Source organism: Chiloscyllium punctatum, chromosome 11 (assembly GCF_047496795.1).
Source record: "Chiloscyllium punctatum isolate Juve2018m chromosome 11, sChiPun1.3, whole genome shotgun sequence".
In the NCBI taxonomy this organism is placed as follows: Eukaryota; Metazoa; Chordata; class Chondrichthyes; order Orectolobiformes; family Hemiscylliidae; genus Chiloscyllium; species Chiloscyllium punctatum.
Window position 1 is genome coordinate 31,064,917 of NC_092749.1, and position 18,742 is coordinate 31,083,658.

The 18,742-nt window shown below is 42.8% G+C and overlaps 1 protein-coding gene across 1 annotated transcript in view; it reads left to right on the forward strand.

Moving 5' to 3' along the window:
• Positions 1–1,612: 1,612 nt before the first annotated feature.
• Positions 1,613–18,742, forward strand: part of LOC140482656 (WD repeat-containing protein 64-like) — a 133,852-nt gene continuing 116,722 nt past the window's right edge. Inside the window, exons 1-3 of the mRNA XM_072580159.1 lie at positions 1,613–1,763; positions 5,154–5,284; positions 11,966–12,059. Of these exons, the coding sequence (XP_072436260.1) occupies positions 1,613–1,763; positions 5,154–5,284; positions 11,966–12,059 (376 nt within the window). The remainder of the gene's footprint in view (positions 1,764–5,153; positions 5,285–11,965; positions 12,060–18,742) is intronic.

The following is an 18,742-nucleotide window of genomic DNA, read 5'->3' on the forward strand; positions in this document are numbered from 1 at the left end:
TTAATTCTTCCTTTTAGTGTGTCATGGATTGCATCTTCTTCCTTGATAACACAGATGCAAAATTTATTTTAATGTCTCAATTTCACACATTTTTAGCCCCTTAACAGCCCAATAGGAATGAGGCCACAATCAGATTAGTTATGATCTTATTGGATCACAGAGCAGGCTTGAGGAAGCCAAAAGGACTACTCCTGTTTCCAAGTAATATGTTATGCTCACATGCACTCCTGCTTTTACTATTTATATATCTATTGAGGACTTTTATGTTAGCTGACAGTCTCTTTTCCTGCTTTTTCTTTGCTTCTCTTGTTTGCCCTTTACTTTGTCTTTGAATGTGCTACATTTGACTTGAGTTTTCATTACCTTAACCATTTTATATTTGTCACAAGCACATTTTTTTCCCTTCATCTAAAACTCGATTATATCTTATACCATCCAGGGAGACTTGGATTTATTTGGCTTACTTTCCCTTTGAAGGGAAATAAATATAATTTATTCTTAACTAATTTTGAGGCTGGATTTGTACTCAGGTCAGGGAGAACAGAGGATAGCTACAACTACCAAACTATAATTGCTGCAGTGTTTGCAGCCACTTCATTTCAGAACTCACTACGCACTGCTGGCAAATTTGCAATTCTAAGATGAGGAAGAATTTCTTCTCTCAAAGAGTTGTGAGTTGTGAGTCTTTGGAATTCTAACCACAGAGAGCAGTGGGGCGCAGTCCTTGTGTTTTTTGTAAGGCTGAGATAGATAGATTCTTGAACAGTAGGGGAGTCAAATGATGAAGAGGTCAGCAGCCAACTTCTGTTCCTATTTCTTATGGTCTTACATTTGCTGCACAGGATCTTTTTGGGATAGTACAAGCATTTAGATGATGCCCAGGTGAGCAGGATGGTTGTTTTTATAATCACTGGTGACCAAGGGGGTTGGGGGGGGGGGTGGGGGGAAATAACCTCATTATATGCGAGAGAATGTTGCCATTAATTTAATACCCAGAGGTGATATCACACACTTTGCCACCATCTAAATCACCGTGACTTCTTTTTGTATTTTTCTTTCCCTTTAATGACCACCAGAAGTAATAGCCCATGTAGCCAATTACATGTTTACAAACAAAGCCCATTACTGGAAATGCAAACCATTGAAAGTGCAGAGGAGGTAGGGAAATCTTGTCACCTTACTTTGCAGGGTCGCATTGAGGACGTTTGCAGCCTTACTGGGGAATGTGTTGGGGAAACTTGTTAGAAATGGGGAAAGGTTCAAAGTGCTCACCTGATGGAGTGATTGACATCACAAAGGGTGCAGAGGTGACAATCAGGTGCTGGCTTGGGCAGGCTGCACTGTGATTGGATCAAAGGTATCTGGTTGCTCGGGGCAACAGCAGGAGGCGGCCATACCTGGAGCCATGCTATTGTGCTCAGGTGTGTCAATGAGCCCCTCACCTTGGACATGGCCTCTTCAAATTTGGTGTCATCTTAACTTGCAAATCTCCACTATTGCATTAAATCGGGCATTTTTTTATTCAGAGGAGAATAGTGGGAAGGAGGAAAATTGTGTGAGGAACCATCTTCTTTAAAATCCACAAAGGACAGGTCAACAAGTTCAGTGCAACATGTCGATCCAAGATCTGGCAAGCCATGGCCTGGACTATCCATTCATTGAGCACATATTCAAGGACCGCCTGGATCAATTCAACAATCTGGTCGCCGTGATGCTGCAGAATCTAAGAAATCTTGATAGCAACAAAAGGATGCCAGATTTTGGTGAGCTAACCTGATTTCTCTCAGAAGTCTGGGAATGGAAATTTCATGATTTCCTATATATATAATGGCTGTGTGACGGCACCCATAATTGTTCGTATTTCGTACAAATAAGTTGAAGGTGCCTCTGTGATCTTGGGTGTTGTCCCCTCCCAATCAGCCCAACATGCTGCAACATTTAAAAGAGACTAATCAGATCGGTGCTATTCGGTCCATCCAGCTTCGTGCTGTCCTGTCAATTATCCTGCTTCAATTTCCGAATGGTGCCCGATATTTTTTGTGGCTTGCTTTTTGAAGCTATGTTTTCGTCTAGTCTCCTTTTTATTTTCGATAATGTTGGTGGAATGGAGATCATTCCAATTAGCTCTTGTCTCCCCTGGTTTGCATTCAAACCAACTCAGATTTGTTTGTTCTTAGGTGCTATAGGCCATCCTATGTCGCCACTGCTGGAGATTTTTGTCCTACATCGCGATTCTAAGAATGGGAGAGCTGGAGTGGAGATTTTTGTTTCTGTTTTGTACTCACCTCCCCCAGCTGGTGAGCTTGGAGTTGAGAGTGTGTTGCTGGAAAAGCACAGCAGGTCAGGCAGCATCTGAGGAGCAGGAAAATCGACGTCACGAACCGGAGCTCTCGATTTTCCTGCAGCTCGTATGCTGCCTGACCTGTTGTGCTTTTCCAGCAACACACTCTCAACTCTGATCTCTAGCATTAGCAGACCTCACTGTCTCCCAGTTGGTGAGCTTTCCTACCTGAGTCAGCAGATTATGAGGGTTTAACAATCAAGGCTAACACTGCTGTTGGCAGCATTATCTGTCAGATGAAATGCTAAGTTGAGGCCCCCTCAGGTGGAAATTAAATATCCAATGGCAGTATGTCAAAGAAGAACAGCAAAGTTATCCCTGATGCCCTGATCAATATTTATCTTGCAATCATTGCCACACAGGTTGTGTAATTACTATCATACTGCTGTTTTGGGAGCTTGCTGTGCACAGAGTTGCTGTTATATTTATTCACACATGGGGTGTAGGTGTTGCTGTGTGAGCCAGCATTGATTGTCAATTCTTACTTACCCTTGAGAAGGAGGTGCTGAGCTGCCGTCTTGAACCACTACAGTCCATTTGTGCAGATGCAGCCAAATTAGTATACTATCTGCAGCCGCAATACTGAGCAGTGATGGTGTAAGGAGCAAATATTCTTGGATATGGTACTAAACCAGCAGCAGTTTTGTCCTTGCTCGTGTCAAATTTCTTAAGTGTTGCTGCAGTCGTCCAGGCAAATGTAGGCTATTCCATAATAATCCTAACTTTTGCTTGTAGATGATAGACAAACTTTGGGGAAGTGAGTTACTTAGTTTCTAGCCTCTGACCTTCTTTTGTAGCCAAACTATTTTCATGGAGAAAATGAGGACTGCAAAAGCTGGAAATCAGAGTTAAAATGTGTGGTGTTGGAAAAGCACAGCTGGTCAGGCAGCATCCGAGCTGTTTCAGGAATGTGGGAGTCGACGTTTCGAGCATAAGCTCTTAATCAGGAATGTGGGAGTGCCCAAGGGGGCTGAGAATTAAATGGGAGGGGCGTGGGGCTGGAGGGAAGGTGGCTGGGAATATAATAGGTAGATGAAAGTGGGGGGGTGATGTTGATAGTTCGGAGCAGAGGGAGGAGCGGATAGATGGGAAGAAAGATGGACAGCTAGGACAGTTCAAGAGGGTGTTGTTGAGTTGGAAGGTTGGATCTGGGATGAGGTGGGGGAGGGGAGATGAGGAAACTGGTGAAATTGACATTGATGTCATGTAGTTGGAGGGTCCCAAGGCGTAAGATTAGACATTCTTCCTCTAAGCTTCCGGTGGCGAGACTTTGGTGGTGGAGGAGGCTCAGGAGGGGGAGTTGAAATGTTTGGCCGCAGGGTCTTGGGGTTGTTTAGCCCCTGTGTCCCAGAGATGTTCTCTGAAACATTCCTCAAATTGGCATTCTGTCTCCCAGTGTAGAGGAGACCACATTGAGAGCAATGGATACAGTAGATAACTTGTATGGAGGTGCAGGAAAATCTCTGCCAGATTTGGAAGGATCCTTTGGGATGGAGGTGAGGAGATGGTGTGGGTGCAGGTTTATATCTGCTGTGGTGGCAAGGGATGGTGACCTGTCCAGTTCAGTTTCTGGTCAATGATAACACCCAGTGATGATGATGCAATCGAATGTCAAAGAGCGAAAGTTACAATCTCTCTTTTTGAAGACAGTCATTTTTGACACTTTCATGATGCAAATGTTACTTGCCAATTTTCAACCCAACCTTATTGTCCAGGGCTTGCCTACTTGAGGAGCCAAGAATACTGTTGAACATAGTGATGTCATCTGTGAACATCTCCATTTTGGACTTTATGATGGAGGGAAAGTCACTGGTGAAGATGGTTTGGCCAAGGACATTATTTTGGGAATTCCTGGAGTTGCAATAGCTGACCTCAAATCACCAAAGCCACTTTTCTTTGTGACAGGAATGAATCCAAACTCATATCCGTCACTCCAGAGTCCCACACAGGGCGGCTGCTGGTCTGTCTCCTTCTTTGATCTCATTGCTCTCACTGCTTCTTTTAACCTCACTGCTGCTGCTCCGGAGACTCACACAAATCCACCGCTGGTTCATCTGCTTTAGCCTCACTTCACCTGCTCCTTTTGATGATGCTGTTTGACCGTTTCAGTGTCCTCACCACTCATGCTCCTCTCCAATGACCATGCAGTGTGCATTTTTTAACTATACAAAAATTTGGGGAGCAATCAATTTCTGGTGCATTTCTTATGACAATGTCATGACCATTAAGACTCAATTTGCTTGATTTGAACTTAAACAAAGCTTTTCAGCTCATTGTTCCCTGGTGCATTCTGAATGGTAACGACTATACCAATCTCAGTCCATTTGTCAACCAATCAGCATCCTCTTCTAATGCAGGATAAGTTGTTGTTTCCTTTGAGATTTGGTATTCTTGTGATTTTGACCTGATCAGTGCAAGATGTAAAGCTTCTTTTCTAAGTAATACTCAAGTTTTATGCTACCAATGTCTTTGAATTTGAATTAAGTTTATTGTCACATGTACTGAGGCACAGTGAAAAGCTTTGTCTTGCAAGCAATACAGGCAGATCACATCGTTAAATAGCATAGATAAGTAAATAATAGACAAACAGCGGCAAAGCAAAAACACAGGTACAGGCGAATGCTAAGAGTTTGTGGGTTCATTCAGTATTCTAACAACAGTAGGAAGAAACTGTTTCGAATCTGGTTGGTGCATGTGTTCAGGCTTCTGTGCCTTCTCCCCGATGGTAGAGGTTGTCGAATATGACTTATATGCAAGCTGTTTTGTGCATACAGCATACATGCAAATATCTTTCAATGTGTTTTTTCACCAGAACCAATGACTTACGATGAGTTTTATGATACCGTGCAAGATCTATTTAATGATGAATTGAAAGCTGAGTTCATAAAGGCATGTTTTAAGAAGATTAACATTGACGTGGCAACACCCATTGACTGGTGTGAAGTAAGTTTTTATATCATTTTACATTATGCAGAAGTGACTTTAATTTTTTTCAAACTGTTATGCATTTTATTTCCATGGTATTTATAAGATCAATTTAAAGATATGTGGTTTTATTTCTTCCATTATTTCCGAACAAATGTCTTGACATAATGTTTTTAGTTACAAACTGGATATCAGTAACACAGAAAATGTGAGAAAACAGATGGCTGTTCCTTTTTTGAGATATTTTAGGTGTTGGAGGTGATCTCCTCAAATTCCAGGAGCAGCAATCACTGTTGATATGCTGTTGGATTGTTTTGGAACTTTGAGGAAAAAAACTCAAAATAACAGCACTTTTAAAAGGAAGAAAGACAGACAAAAGGTAGCTGAGCATATGGTCAGAGCGTGAGAGAGACACTGCTAACCGACACAGCAGTAAATCTACTCAGTTACTGCCTTTGCTATTTGAGTTCATGTATCCCTGGACATCGGAGTGCATCTAGGAAAAATGAACAAATAATGAAATTCACAGCTGACCTTGGAGGAACCTGTGTGGGAGAGATCACAGCACAGGAACAGACAAGTGCATAGTTTTTAACATGTAACCTTGCTGTAAGTCTGCAGTAGTGAATAGCATGTGTTCTTTCTTGATTATATAGTTTATTGAAATCTGTCTTTTGATTAAATTTTAAAAATATAAAACAAATGTACTAAGTTAGTCTGGAGCACTGTTTTTAGGAGAAAAGGACGATGTTATTTTCTGGGTCTGCAGATTGTGAAGGAGCAAAGATGGGCTTTAGTAGAGTGATATGCTTTTCATGTTGGATGTGTGAGTTTAGGGAGAGTTCCATGTTACTGATGATTATGTCTGCAGGAAGTGCATTTGGTTGCAAATCCTATTGGATCGCATATATTGGTGGAAGCGACATTTAGAGGCAATGAGGAATTTACAAGACCGAGGGAGTATGATGGATGGCAGTTACAAGAAGGGAGAAAAGCCGTGGATATGGTCAGGTAGATGGGTTAACTCCAGGAAAAGTAGGAGGGGTAGCCAGACAGTGCAGGACTCTCCTGTGGCTATCCCCATCTCAAACAAATATGCTGTTTTGGAAAATGTAGGGGGTGATGGACTCTCAGGAGAATGTAGCATGAACAGCCAAGTTTCTGGTATCGAGACAAGCTCTAATGTAATGAGGGGTATGTCAGGATCCAAGCAATCAATTGTGATAGGGGCCTCTCTAGTCAGAGACACAGACAAACGTTTCTGCACCCAGCAGCAAAAATCAGAATGATGTGTTGCCTCCCTGGTACCAGGATCAAGGATGTCTCAAAGAGGTTGCAGAAAGTTCTCATAAGGGAGAGGGACCAGCATGGTGTCATTGTAGACATCGGAACCAACGACATAGGAAGGGAAAAGGATGAGATTCTAAATGGAGAATATAGACAGGTGGGAAGGAATTTAAAAAGAAGGTTTTCAAGGGGAGTAATATCTGGATTATTCCTGGTGCTACGAGCTAATGAGAGTAGGAATAGGAGGATAGAGCAGATAAATGTGTGGCTGTAGAGCTGGTGTATGGGAGAAGGATTCACATTTTTGGATCATTGGAACCTCTTCTGGAGTAGAAGTGACCTGTACAAGAAGGACGGATTGCACCTGAATTGGAAGGGGACTAATGTACTGGCAGGGAGATTTGCTAGAGCTACTTGGGAGGATTTAAATTAGTAAGGTGGGGGGGTGGGATCCAGAAAAATACTGAGGAAATAGATCAATCTGAGTCTGGTACAATTGTGAAAGTGAGCAAGTCAAGCAGTCAGGGCAGGAAGGAATAAAGCAGAGAACAAGGTAGGATTGATAATTTAAACTGCATTTATTTCAATGCAAGAGGACTAACAGGGAAGGCAGATGAACTCAGGGCATGGTTAGGAACATTGGACTAGGATATCATAGCAAATACAGGAACATGGCTTAGGGATGGACAGGACTGGCAGCTTAATGTTCCAGGATATAAATGCTACAGGAAGGACAGAAAGGGAGGCAAGAGAGGAGTGGGAGTGGCATTTTTGATAAGGGATAGTATTACAGCTGTACTGAGGGAGGATATTCCCGGGAATACATCCAGGGACGTTAATTGTGTGGAACAGAGAAATAAGAAAGGGATGATCACCTTATTGGAATTGTATTATATACCCCTCCTAATAGTCAGAGGGAAATTGAGAAATAAATTTGTAAGGGGGTTTCAGTTTTCTGTAAGAATAATAGGGTGGTTATGGTCGGGGATTTTAACTTTCCAAACGTAGATTAGGACTGCCATAGTGTTAAGGGTATAGATGGAAAGGACTATGATAAGTGTGTATAAGAAAATTTTCTGATTCAGTACGCGGATGTACCTGCTAGAAAAGGTGCAAAATATGACCTACTCTTGGGAAATAAGGCAGGGCAGGTGACTAAGGTGTCAGTGGGGGAACACTTTGGGGCCAGTGACCATAATTCTATTAGTTTTAAAATCGTGATGGAAAAGGATAGACCAGATCGAAAAGTTGAAGTTCCAAATTGGAGGAAAGCTAATTTTGACAGTATCAGGCAAGAACTTTCAAAAGCTGATTGGGGGCAGATGTTCGTCGGTAAAGGGACAGCTGGAAATTGGGCAGCTTTCAGAAATGAGATAACGAGAGTCCAGAGACAGTATATTCCTGTTAGGATGTAATGAAAGGCTGGTGGATGTAGGGAATGCTGGATGACTAAAGAAATTGAGATTTTGCTTAAGAAAAAGAAGGAAGAATATGACAGACATAGACAGCAGAGATCGAGTGAATCCTTAGAAGAGTATAAAGGCAATAGGAGTATACTTAAGAAGGAAATCAGGACAGCAAAGAGGGGACATGTGATAGCTTTGGCAAACAGAGTTTAGGAGAATCCAAAGGGATCTTATAAATACATTAAGGACAAAAGGGTAACCAGAGAGAGAATCGGGCCCCTCAAAGATCAGCAAGGCAGCCTAGGTGTGGAGCCACAGTAGATGTGGGAGATACTAAATGAATATTTTGCATCAATGTTTACTGTGGAGAAGGACATGGAAGATATAGAATGTGTGGATCTAGATAGTGACATCTTGAAAAATGTTCATATTAAAAATTAGGGGGCGCTGGATGTCTTGAAATGCATAAAAGTGGATAAATCCCCAGGACCTGATCAGGTGTACTCCAGAACTATGTGTGAACCTCGGGAAGTGATTGCTGGGCCCTTGCTGAGATATTTGTATCATCAGTAGTCACAGGTGAGGTACCAGAAGACTGGAGGTGGCTAACATGGTACCAATATTTCAGAAAGGTGGTAAGGAAAAGCGAGGAAACTATAGACCGGTAAGCCTGATATCGGTGCTGGATTAGTGGTGCTGGAAGAGCACAGCAATTCAGGCAGCATCCTGGGCAAGTTGTTGGAGGGTATCCTGAGGGACACAATTTACGTGTATTTAGAAAGGCAAAGACTGATTAGGGAGAGTCAACATGGCTTTGTGCATGGGAAATCATGTCTCAAGAACTTGATTGAGTTTCTTGAAGAAGTAACAAAGAAAATTGCTAGGGGCAGAGCTGTGAATGTGATATATATCGACTTCAGTAAGGCATTCAGCAAGGTTAAATCTCATGGAATACAGGGAAAACTAGCCATTTGGATACAGAGCTGGCTCAAAGGTAGAAGACAGAGGCTGGTGGTGGACGATTGTTTTTCAGACTTGAGGCCTGTGACCAGTGGAGTGCCACAGGATCAGTGCTGGGTCCGCTACTTTTTGTCATTTATATAAATTGATTTGGATGTGAACATAGGAACATGTGAACAGTTATTAAGTTTGCAGATAACAAAAAATTGGAGTTGTAGAGGACAGCAAAGAAGGTTACCTCAGATGACAACAGAATCTTGATCAGATGGGCCAATGGGTTGAGAAGTGTCAGATGGTATTTCATTTAGATAAATGTGAGGTGTTGCATTTTGGAAAAGCAAATCAGAGCAGGACTTATACACTTAATGGTAAGGTCCTAGGGAGTGTTGCTGAACAAAGAGACCGTGGAGTGCAGGTTCATAGTCCCTTGAAAGTTGAGTCGCAGGTGGATAGGATAGTGAAGAAAGCAGTTCATATGCTTTCCCTTATTGGTCAGAGCATTGAGTATAGGAGTTGGGAGGTCATGTTGCAGCTGTACAGGATATTGGTAAGGCCATTTTTGGAATAGTGCGCGCAATTCTGGCCTCCATCCTATTGGAAGGATGTTGTGAAACTTGAAAGGTTTCAGAAAAGATTTACAAGGATGTTGCCAGGGTTGGAGGATTTGAGTTGTAGAGAGAGGCTGACCAGGCTGGGGCTGTTTTCCTTGGAGCGTCGGAGGCTGAGGGATGACCTTATAGAGGTGTATAAAATCATGAGGGGCATGGATAGGATAAATAGACAAGGTCTTTTACCTGGGTTGGGGGTGTCCAGAACTAGAGGGGATAGGTTTAGGGTGAGAGGAGAAAGATATAAAAGAGACCTAAGGGGCTACGTTTTCATTAACAGAGTGGTACATGTATGAAATGAGCTGCCAGAAGAAGTGGTGGAGGCTGGTACAATTGTAACATTTAAAAGGCATCTGGATTGATATATGAATAGGAAGGGTTTAGAGAAATACGGCTAAGTGCTGGCAGATGGGACTAGATTAGGTTCGGATATTTGGTTGGCATGGACAAGTTGGACCGAATGGTCTGTTTCCGTGCTGTAAATCTCTGTGACTCTGTGTGTTTTATGCGAGGAGTAGTCACACAGCAGAGTGATTCACAGGGGCCAAGCCAAAATCTCAGAATGGAAATGGTTGAGCAGGAGCAGGTCAGAGGCTCACAACTGCAACTATTAAGAAAGCAAGGCATTCCTTTGTGTTAACTTATGGCTGTTGTGATTTTCTAATCTTTTCCATTAGAAATTAACTTGTGTTAGCTGTTACAATTCGAGTTGAAATCAGTGACTTGGAAAGAAATGAATATCTGTGGAATTTTAAAAAGTGGAATGACAAAATTCCACCTTTTAAAACTTCCATTGTAACAGTCAAAACCAAAATCAAAGAAGGTTGAATTGATGCAATTAATAGTTTCAGTAGAAGCATTGAAGTGCAGTGGGGACAAGCATAAGACTCGACACAGGGTGGGAGTGTAGTCAGTGGCTGAGCCTAGTGGGATCAGGTCAGGGATGAATCTTGTCAAGTTGGAGTATTGTCTGGTGGAGAATTGGGCATCAGGTATCTTGGTGAGTTAAGGTGGGAGAGAAATCAGTACAATAGTTACCCAGGAATTAATGCAGGTTTTAATTCCTCTAATATTTCCTGGGGTAGATATTAAGTGCCGTCAGCTGAAGCTCTCCAAAGTCCATCTGACACTAACTTAGAGTTTGGAACTAGGTAATTACTCACAGGGAGTTTCAGCTTTCAGGGTAATTCTAGGGAGTCAATCATGTCATATGAACATGGTCCTTGTACACAACTATCGCAATGCTACCATTGCAATGACTAACTGGTCCATTATGAAACAAAGGTTATTGTTAGGAGCAGAAATAGGAACTGGATTGTATATGCATATACATTATTGAAGGTGCTAGGATAATTTGAGAGAACAGTCTATTAATTATACATGATGCTGGACATAGTCAATTGACAATAGATGACAAAGACAAGGGAATTATGTCAGACCTCTATAAAACACTGGTTCAGCTTCATCTGCAATATTGAGTAGAGTTCTCAGTGTTAGAAGGCCACTAGGTTTAGTGAGATTGGGAAGAATGAGGCCATGGAGGGGTTTAACAATGTATTAAAACAAACTTTGCAAATCCCTGACTGTTAGTCACTGAGCTGCATAATCATAGCAGGTTTCTAAGGTGGTGTTACTTTCCAGGCCAATCATCATCCACACTTGGAAATATATTGTAGTATCTACAGTGCACCATATTTAGGAACATATTGGAAAGGATACAGAGGAGCTTTATTTATCTGGATTACATCTTGCATGAAGATCTTTGGTTATTTGGAGAGATGAGAGGACCCAGGACTGTTCTCCTGAGTGCAGTAGAATAAAAGGGGAGATCTATTTGAGATTTTTAAAATTGCAAGGAGTTTTGGTAAGAATAAATATGGAAAACCTGTGCATTTGGCAATGGGTAATTAACCAGAGGACACAGGTTTAAAATAATTGGCAAAAGAATTAGAGGAAATGTAAAAAGAATTATTTTCACAGTCAATATTGCTAAGATTGGCAATGCACCCCCTCAAATGTTGTGGCAACAAATTCCATAAGAATTTCAAACCAAAATCTTTCATGTGGTTGTAGGGAATTAACTTGCTGAGTTCTGCAGAAAAATCTGGAGTCTGGGGCTAAACTGAGCAGTTCTTTAAAGACACCCTGAACCAAAACAATGGGTTTTCCTCTCTGCTGTTTTGTCTATGATTCAAACCAGGTGTTATAATGCGTAACACAGATTGAGGGCTTCTTCTGGCAATGTGGAGAAGTCTTTTGGGAACTTTATGTTCGGACTGAGCTGTATTAATGCTGCAATAAGTTGTCATTTTCGTTTTGAAAAAATTAAATGTTTATCATCTGAGCTATCTTTATCAGCTTTGCAAGCCATGCTTCAGAACAAAAATGATAGGTGAGAAACATGTATATTGATAACACGTATGTTTTTTGTCATGCAGCTTTTTGGATATTTTCCATCAGATGAAAAGAGTATCATGGACATCCTGCCGATATTCATGATTTCCAAGCGACAACATGTTGAACTGAGAGAAGGTATTGCAACGGTTTTTATAAAATGTAAACAGTTATTAAATTGTGTCTATACACATTTTGGCTTTTGCTACTGAGAAATAACTAAATGTAACAACCTAACTTGTCATTTATAATAAATAAATTAGACTGAATTAGACACTGGTTTAGCGTTTCCATGAACAATAATTACTCTGCAGTTCAGTTAGTCATGCTCAGGGGTGGGAAAAAAGGAAGGTGTAAAACAGGCAGAACCCTGAAAACTGTGCATGAAGGAAAAGAAAAACACTGTACAGCCAATTCATACTTGTTTAAATGAGTTGAGGCAGTGGACGTGGTTTACTTGGATTTTCAGAAGGCTTTTGATAAGGTCCTACATAAGAGATTAGAATGCAGTATTAAAGGGCATGGTTTTGGGGTGAGTAAACTTGTTGCAGTCAAGAAACAAAAAGTAGGAATAAAAAGGTAATTTTCCGAGTGACAGTCGGTGACGAGTGGGTTACCACAGGGACCAGTGTTGCACAGTCAGGCAGCATCCGAGGAGCAGGACAGTCAATGTTTCCAGCATAAGCTCTTCATCAGGAAAGGCATCTAGGTATCCTTTCACAGTAGTCACTAAAGGGGAACATGAAGGTGCAGCAGGCGATGAAGACAGTAAATCGTGTATTGGCTTCCACAGCAAGAGGATTCAAGTATAGAAACGGGGATGTCTTGCTGCAATTGTCCAGGTCCTTAGTGAGACCACAGCTGGAGTACTGTGTGCAGTTTGGTTTCCTTATCCGAGGAAGAATGTTGTGGCTACGGAGGAAGTGTAACAAAGGTTTACCAGACTGATTTAGAACATAGAACATAGAACATAGAACAATACAGCGCAGTACAGGCCCTTCGGCCCTCGATGTTGCGCCGATCAAAGCCCACCTAACCTACACTAACCCACTATCCTCCATATACCTATCCAATGCCCGCTTAAATACCCATAAAGAGGGAGAGTCCACTACTGCTACTGGCAGGGCATTCCATGATCTTACGACTCGCTGAGTGAAGAACCTACCCCTAACATCAGTCCTATATCTACCCCCCCTCAATTTAAAGCTATGCCCCCTTGTAATAGCTGACTCCATACGCGGAAAAAGGTTCTCACTGTCAACCCTATCTAACCCCCTAATCATCTTGTACACCTCTATCAAATCACCCCTAAACCTTCTTTTCTCCAAAGAAAACAACCCCAAGTGCCTCAGCCTTTCCTCATAGGATCTTCCTACCATACCAGGCAACATCCTGGTAAACTTCCTCTGCACCCGTTCCAGTGCCTCCACATCCTTCCTATAGTATGGCGACCAAAACTGCACACAATATTCCAGATGCGGCCGCACCAGAGTCTTATACAACTGCAGCATGACCTCAGGACTCCGGAACTCAATTCCTCTACCAATAAAAGCCAGTACGCCATATGCCTTCTTCACTGCACTATTTACCTGGGTGGCAACTTTCAGAGATCTGTGTACATGGACACCAAGATCCCTCTGCTCTTCCACACTACCAAGTAGTCTACCATTAGCCCAGTAATCCATCTTTTTATTACTCTTACCAAAGTGAATCACTTCACACTTAGCTACATTGAACTCCATTTGCCACCTTTCTGCCCAGCTCTGCAGCTTCTCTATATCCCGCTGTAACCTGCCATATCCTTCCTCACTGTCTACAACTCCTCCGACTTTCGTATCATCCGCAAACTTGCTCACCCAACCTTCTAACCCTTCCTCCAGGTCATTTATAAAAATGACAAACAGCAATGGTCCCAAAACAGATCCTTGCGGAACACCACTAGTGACGGCACTCCAAGATGAATCTTTGCCATCAACTACTACCCTCTGTCTTCTTCCAGAGAGCCAATTCCTAATCCAAACCTCCAACTCACCCTCAATGCCATATCTCTGTATTTTCTGCAGTAGCCTACCATGGGGGACCTTATCAAACGCCTTACTAAAATCCATATATACTACATCTACCGCTTTCCCCTCATCTACCTCCTTCGTCACCTTCTCAAAGAATTCAATAAGGTTTGTGAGGCACGACCTGCCCTTCACAAAACCATGCTGACTATCCTTGATCACATCATTCTTATCCAGATGTGCATAAATCCTATCCCTTATAATTCTCTCTAAGACTTTGCCCACAACAGAAGTGAGACTCACTGGCCTATAGTTACTAGGATTATCCCTACTCCCCTTCTTGAACAAGGGAACCACGTTTGCTAGCCTCCAGTCCTCTGGCACTACTCCTGTAGACAAAGAGGACACAAAAATCAAGGCCAATGGCTCTGCAATCTCCTCCCTTGCTTCCCAGAGAATCCTAGGATAAATGCAATCAGGCCCAGGGGACTTATCTATTTTCACCCTTGCCAGAATTTCCAACACCTCTTCTCTACATATCTCAAAGCCATCCATTCTACTTATTCGTGCCTCAGTATTCATATCGACAACAATGTCCTGTTCCTGAGTGAATACTGACGAAAAGTATTCATTCAGCGCCTCCCCAATCTCTTCAGCCTCCACACGCAACTTCCCATTACTATCCTTGATTGGACCTATTCCTTCCCTAGTCATTCTTTTATTCCTAACATACCTATAGAAAGCCTTAGGGTTTTCCCTAATCCTACCAACTAAGGACCTTTCATGTCCCCTCCTTGCTGCTCTTAGCTCTCTCTTCAGGTCCTTCCGGGCTACCTTATAACTCTCAATCGCCCCTATTGAACCTTCACGCCTCATCTTTACAAAGGCCGCCCTCTTCCATTTAACAAGGGATTCCAACTCCTTATTAAACCACGGCTCCTTCACACGACCCTTTCCTCCCTGCCTGATCAAGGACACTCAATAGTTGCTCCTTGAACAAGTTCCACATATCAATTACGCTCTTGCCTTGGAATCTACTTTTCCAATCCACACATCCTAAGTCATGCCTCAACGCATCATAATTTCCCTGCCCCCAGCTATAACTCTTGCCCTGTAGTACACACTTATCCCTCCCCATCACGAGACTAAAAATCATCGAATTGTGGTCACTGTCCCCAAAGTGCTCACCTACCTCTAGTTCTAATACCTGGCCTGGTTCGTTACCCAGAACCAAATCCAGTATGGCCTCACCTCTAGTTGGCTTATCTACATATTGTGTCAGGAAACTCTCCTGCACACATTGCACAAACACTGACCCATCTAACGAACTTGAGCTATAGCTTTCCCAATCAATATCAGGAAAGTTAAAGTCTCCCATAACAATCACCCTATTACTGTCACTCTTCTCCTGAATCATCTTCGCAATCCTTTCTTCAACGATTCTAGGACTATTAGGAGGCCTGTAAAAGACTCCTAACAGGGTGACCTCACCTCTCCTATTCCTAACCTCAACCCAAACTACCTCAGATGGCAAATCTTCATCCATCTTCCTTTCCACCGCTGTAATACTATCTTTGACAAGCAAAGCCACACCCCCCCCTCTTTTACCCCCACCTCTGACCCTACTAAAACATTTAAACCCTGGAACCTGCAACAGCCAATCCTGTCCCTGATCTAGCCATGTCTCCGTAATAGCCACAACATCGAAGTCCCAGGTACCAACCCACGCTGCGAGTTCACCTACCTTATTTCGTATACTTCTGGCATTAAAGTATACACACTTCAAGCCACTCTTCTGTTTACAGGCACGATCCTTTAAGATTGATACCATATTCCTACCCTCCCTACACTCCAGGTCCTGCACCCTAAAGTTACAGTCTGGGTTCCCATGCCCCTGCAGAGTTAGTTTAAACCCCCCCCAAGAGCACTAGCAAACCTCCCCCCAAGGATACTGGTGCCCCTCAGGTTCAGGTGCAGACCATCCTGTCTATAGAGGTCCCACCTTCCCCAGAAAGAACCCCAGTTATCCAAATACCGAAATCCCTCCCTCCTGCACCATCCCTGTAGCCACGCATTTAACTCTTCTCTCTCCCTATTCCTCGACTCTCTATCACGTGGCACGGGTAACAAACCAGAGACAACAACTCTGTTCGTTCTAACTCTGAGCTTCCAACCTAGCTCCCTAAAAGCCTGTCTAACATCCTCAGCTCTCCTACCTATGTCATTGGTGCCAATATGGACCACGACTTCAGGCTGCTCCCCCTCCCCCTTAAGGACCCGGAAAACACGATCAGAGACATCACGTACCCTTGCACCTGGGAGGCAACATACCAAACGTGAGTCTCTCTCGTTCCCACAAAACCGCCTATCTGTGCCCCGAACTATCGAGTCCCCAATTATTATTGCTCTGCTCTTCTCCACCCTTCCCTTCTGAGTAGCGGGGACAGGCTCCGTGCCAGAGGCCTGAGCCCCGTTACTTACCCCTGGTAAGTCGTCCCCCCCACAAGTATCCAAAACGGTATACTTGTTCTTGAGGGGAACGACCACAGGGGGTCCCTGCACTGGCTGCTTCCTCCCAGTCCCCCTCACTGTCACCCATCTATCTGCCATCTTTGGAGTTACTACTTCCCTATAGTAGGGAAGTAGTATTTGTGGGATGACAGGATAGAAATATGAAAAGATGCTAATCAGTTAGCAATATATTTACTGGCATTCAGAAGAATGAGGAAGGGGATCTCATTGAAAGCTATAAAATTCAAACAGGACTGGACAGGGTAAATGCAGGAAGGATGTTCCTGATGACTAGGGGATCCAGAACCCTGAGTCCCAGTTTAAAGATATAGAATAGGACTGTGATGAGGAGAAATTCATTTCCCAAGTGTGTTTTGAACCTATGTAATTCTCTGCCACAGTGACCAAAACATGGCATGCTTAGAGGACAGAGTTAGATTTGGTTATTAGAATGAAAGGGATCAAAGGGATCAAAGGGATCAAAGGGAGGAAGTGGGAACAGGGTACTGATCAGCATGATTATGTTGAATCGTGGAGCAAGCTCAAAGGGATGAGTGGCCTAAATCTGCTCCTGCTTTCAATGTTTCTATGTCTCTGAAGTGCTGTATAAAATGTTGCTACGAATTTACACACAGCAAGAGTGCACAAACAATGATGGGATATTGGTCAACTAATCTATTTTAGTAATGTTGGTTGGAGGTAGCTTGGAAAATATACAGGACAGAAATCTTTTCCACCTCTTTGGAATAGTAAATGGCAACGTTTGCCTCTGTCAGAGAGGGTAGATGGCCGTCTTGGTTTAAGATTGAATATGAAACAGAACATGTCTGATAGTGCATCACTCCCTTCATTCCTGAGTAAAGTAGCCAACTAGAGTTTGTGCATTTTCTCAATATTCTTTGAGCTAGCGTGGTATAGCAGCCAGTTTTTTGAGAATTTTCTTTCTTCGTGAAAAAAAAACTGGGCTTAATGAATCTGTATTTTGTCCTTGCTGTAAAATACTGACAATATTTTCAGTTCAGCAGCTGAGATCAGCAAGCTCAGCAGAGATGAGTGAGAAAAACGAGGATCTTAGCCTGTACATTGCAATGCTCATTGCCATCAGCAGCTGAACCATTGCAAAATGTAATTTTCACATTTTAATTTTCACAGTTGCAAACTTTGTAAAGCTTGTCCTTATGTTGAAACTTTATTCAGACATAAGGTCATACAGCATGGGATCAGACTCTTCAGTTTGATGCTGGTCCATACTGACCAAGTTTCCCAAACTAAACTAATCCCATTTGACCATGTTTTGGCCCATATCCCTCTCAACCTTTTCTATTCATGTACCTGTCCTAACGCCTTTTAAATGTTGTACCTGTACCTGCATCACTGGCAGTTCATTATGAACCACCATTTGTGTGAAAAAATTGCTGCTCAAGTTCCTTTTCAACTTTTATCCTCTCACTGTAAGTTTTGAACTCCCCCACCCAAGGGCAAAGACCTTTGCTATTCACCTTATCTGTGCTCCTCATAACTTTATAAACCTCGAAAAGGTCACCACTCAACCTCTTATGCTGCAGTGAATAAAGAGACCTATCCAGCCTCTCCCTATAACTGAAACTCTCCATTCCTAGCAACATCTTTCTAAATCTTTTCTGAACCCTCTCCAATTTAATAATATCCTTCCAATAGCAAGGCAACCAGAGCTACACGGCACAGTGGCTCAGTGGTTAGCACGGCTGCCTCACAGTGCCAGGGACCTGAGTTCGATTCCTGCCTCGGGCGACTGTCTGTGTGGAGTTTGCACATTCTCCCCCACCTCTGAGTGCTCCAGTTTCCTCCCACAATCCAAAGATGTGCAGGTTAGGTGAATTGGCTATGCTAAATTGCCCATAGTATGAGGTACATTAGTCAGGAGTAAATGTAGGGGAATGGGTCTGGGTGGTTACTCTTCGGAGGCTCAGTGTGGGCTTGTTGGGCCGAAAGGCCTGTTTCTACACTGTAAGGAATCTAATCTACACACAGTACTCCTAAAGTGGCCTCACTAAAGCCCTGAACAACCTCAACATGATGTCCCAACACCTACACTGAATGGTCTAAGATTATCTGTGACGCACCTTTCATAGATCTATTACCTGAATCCTTAGTTCTCTCTGTTGGACAACACTACCTCAGGCCCTACCATTAATTGTATAAGTCCTATCCTTGTTTGTCTTATCAAAGTGCAACATCTCACATTTAGTCAAATTAAACTCCATCTGCCACCCCTTTAGCCCTTTGGCCTCAGCGATCAAGATCTCTTTGTAATCTTAGATTACC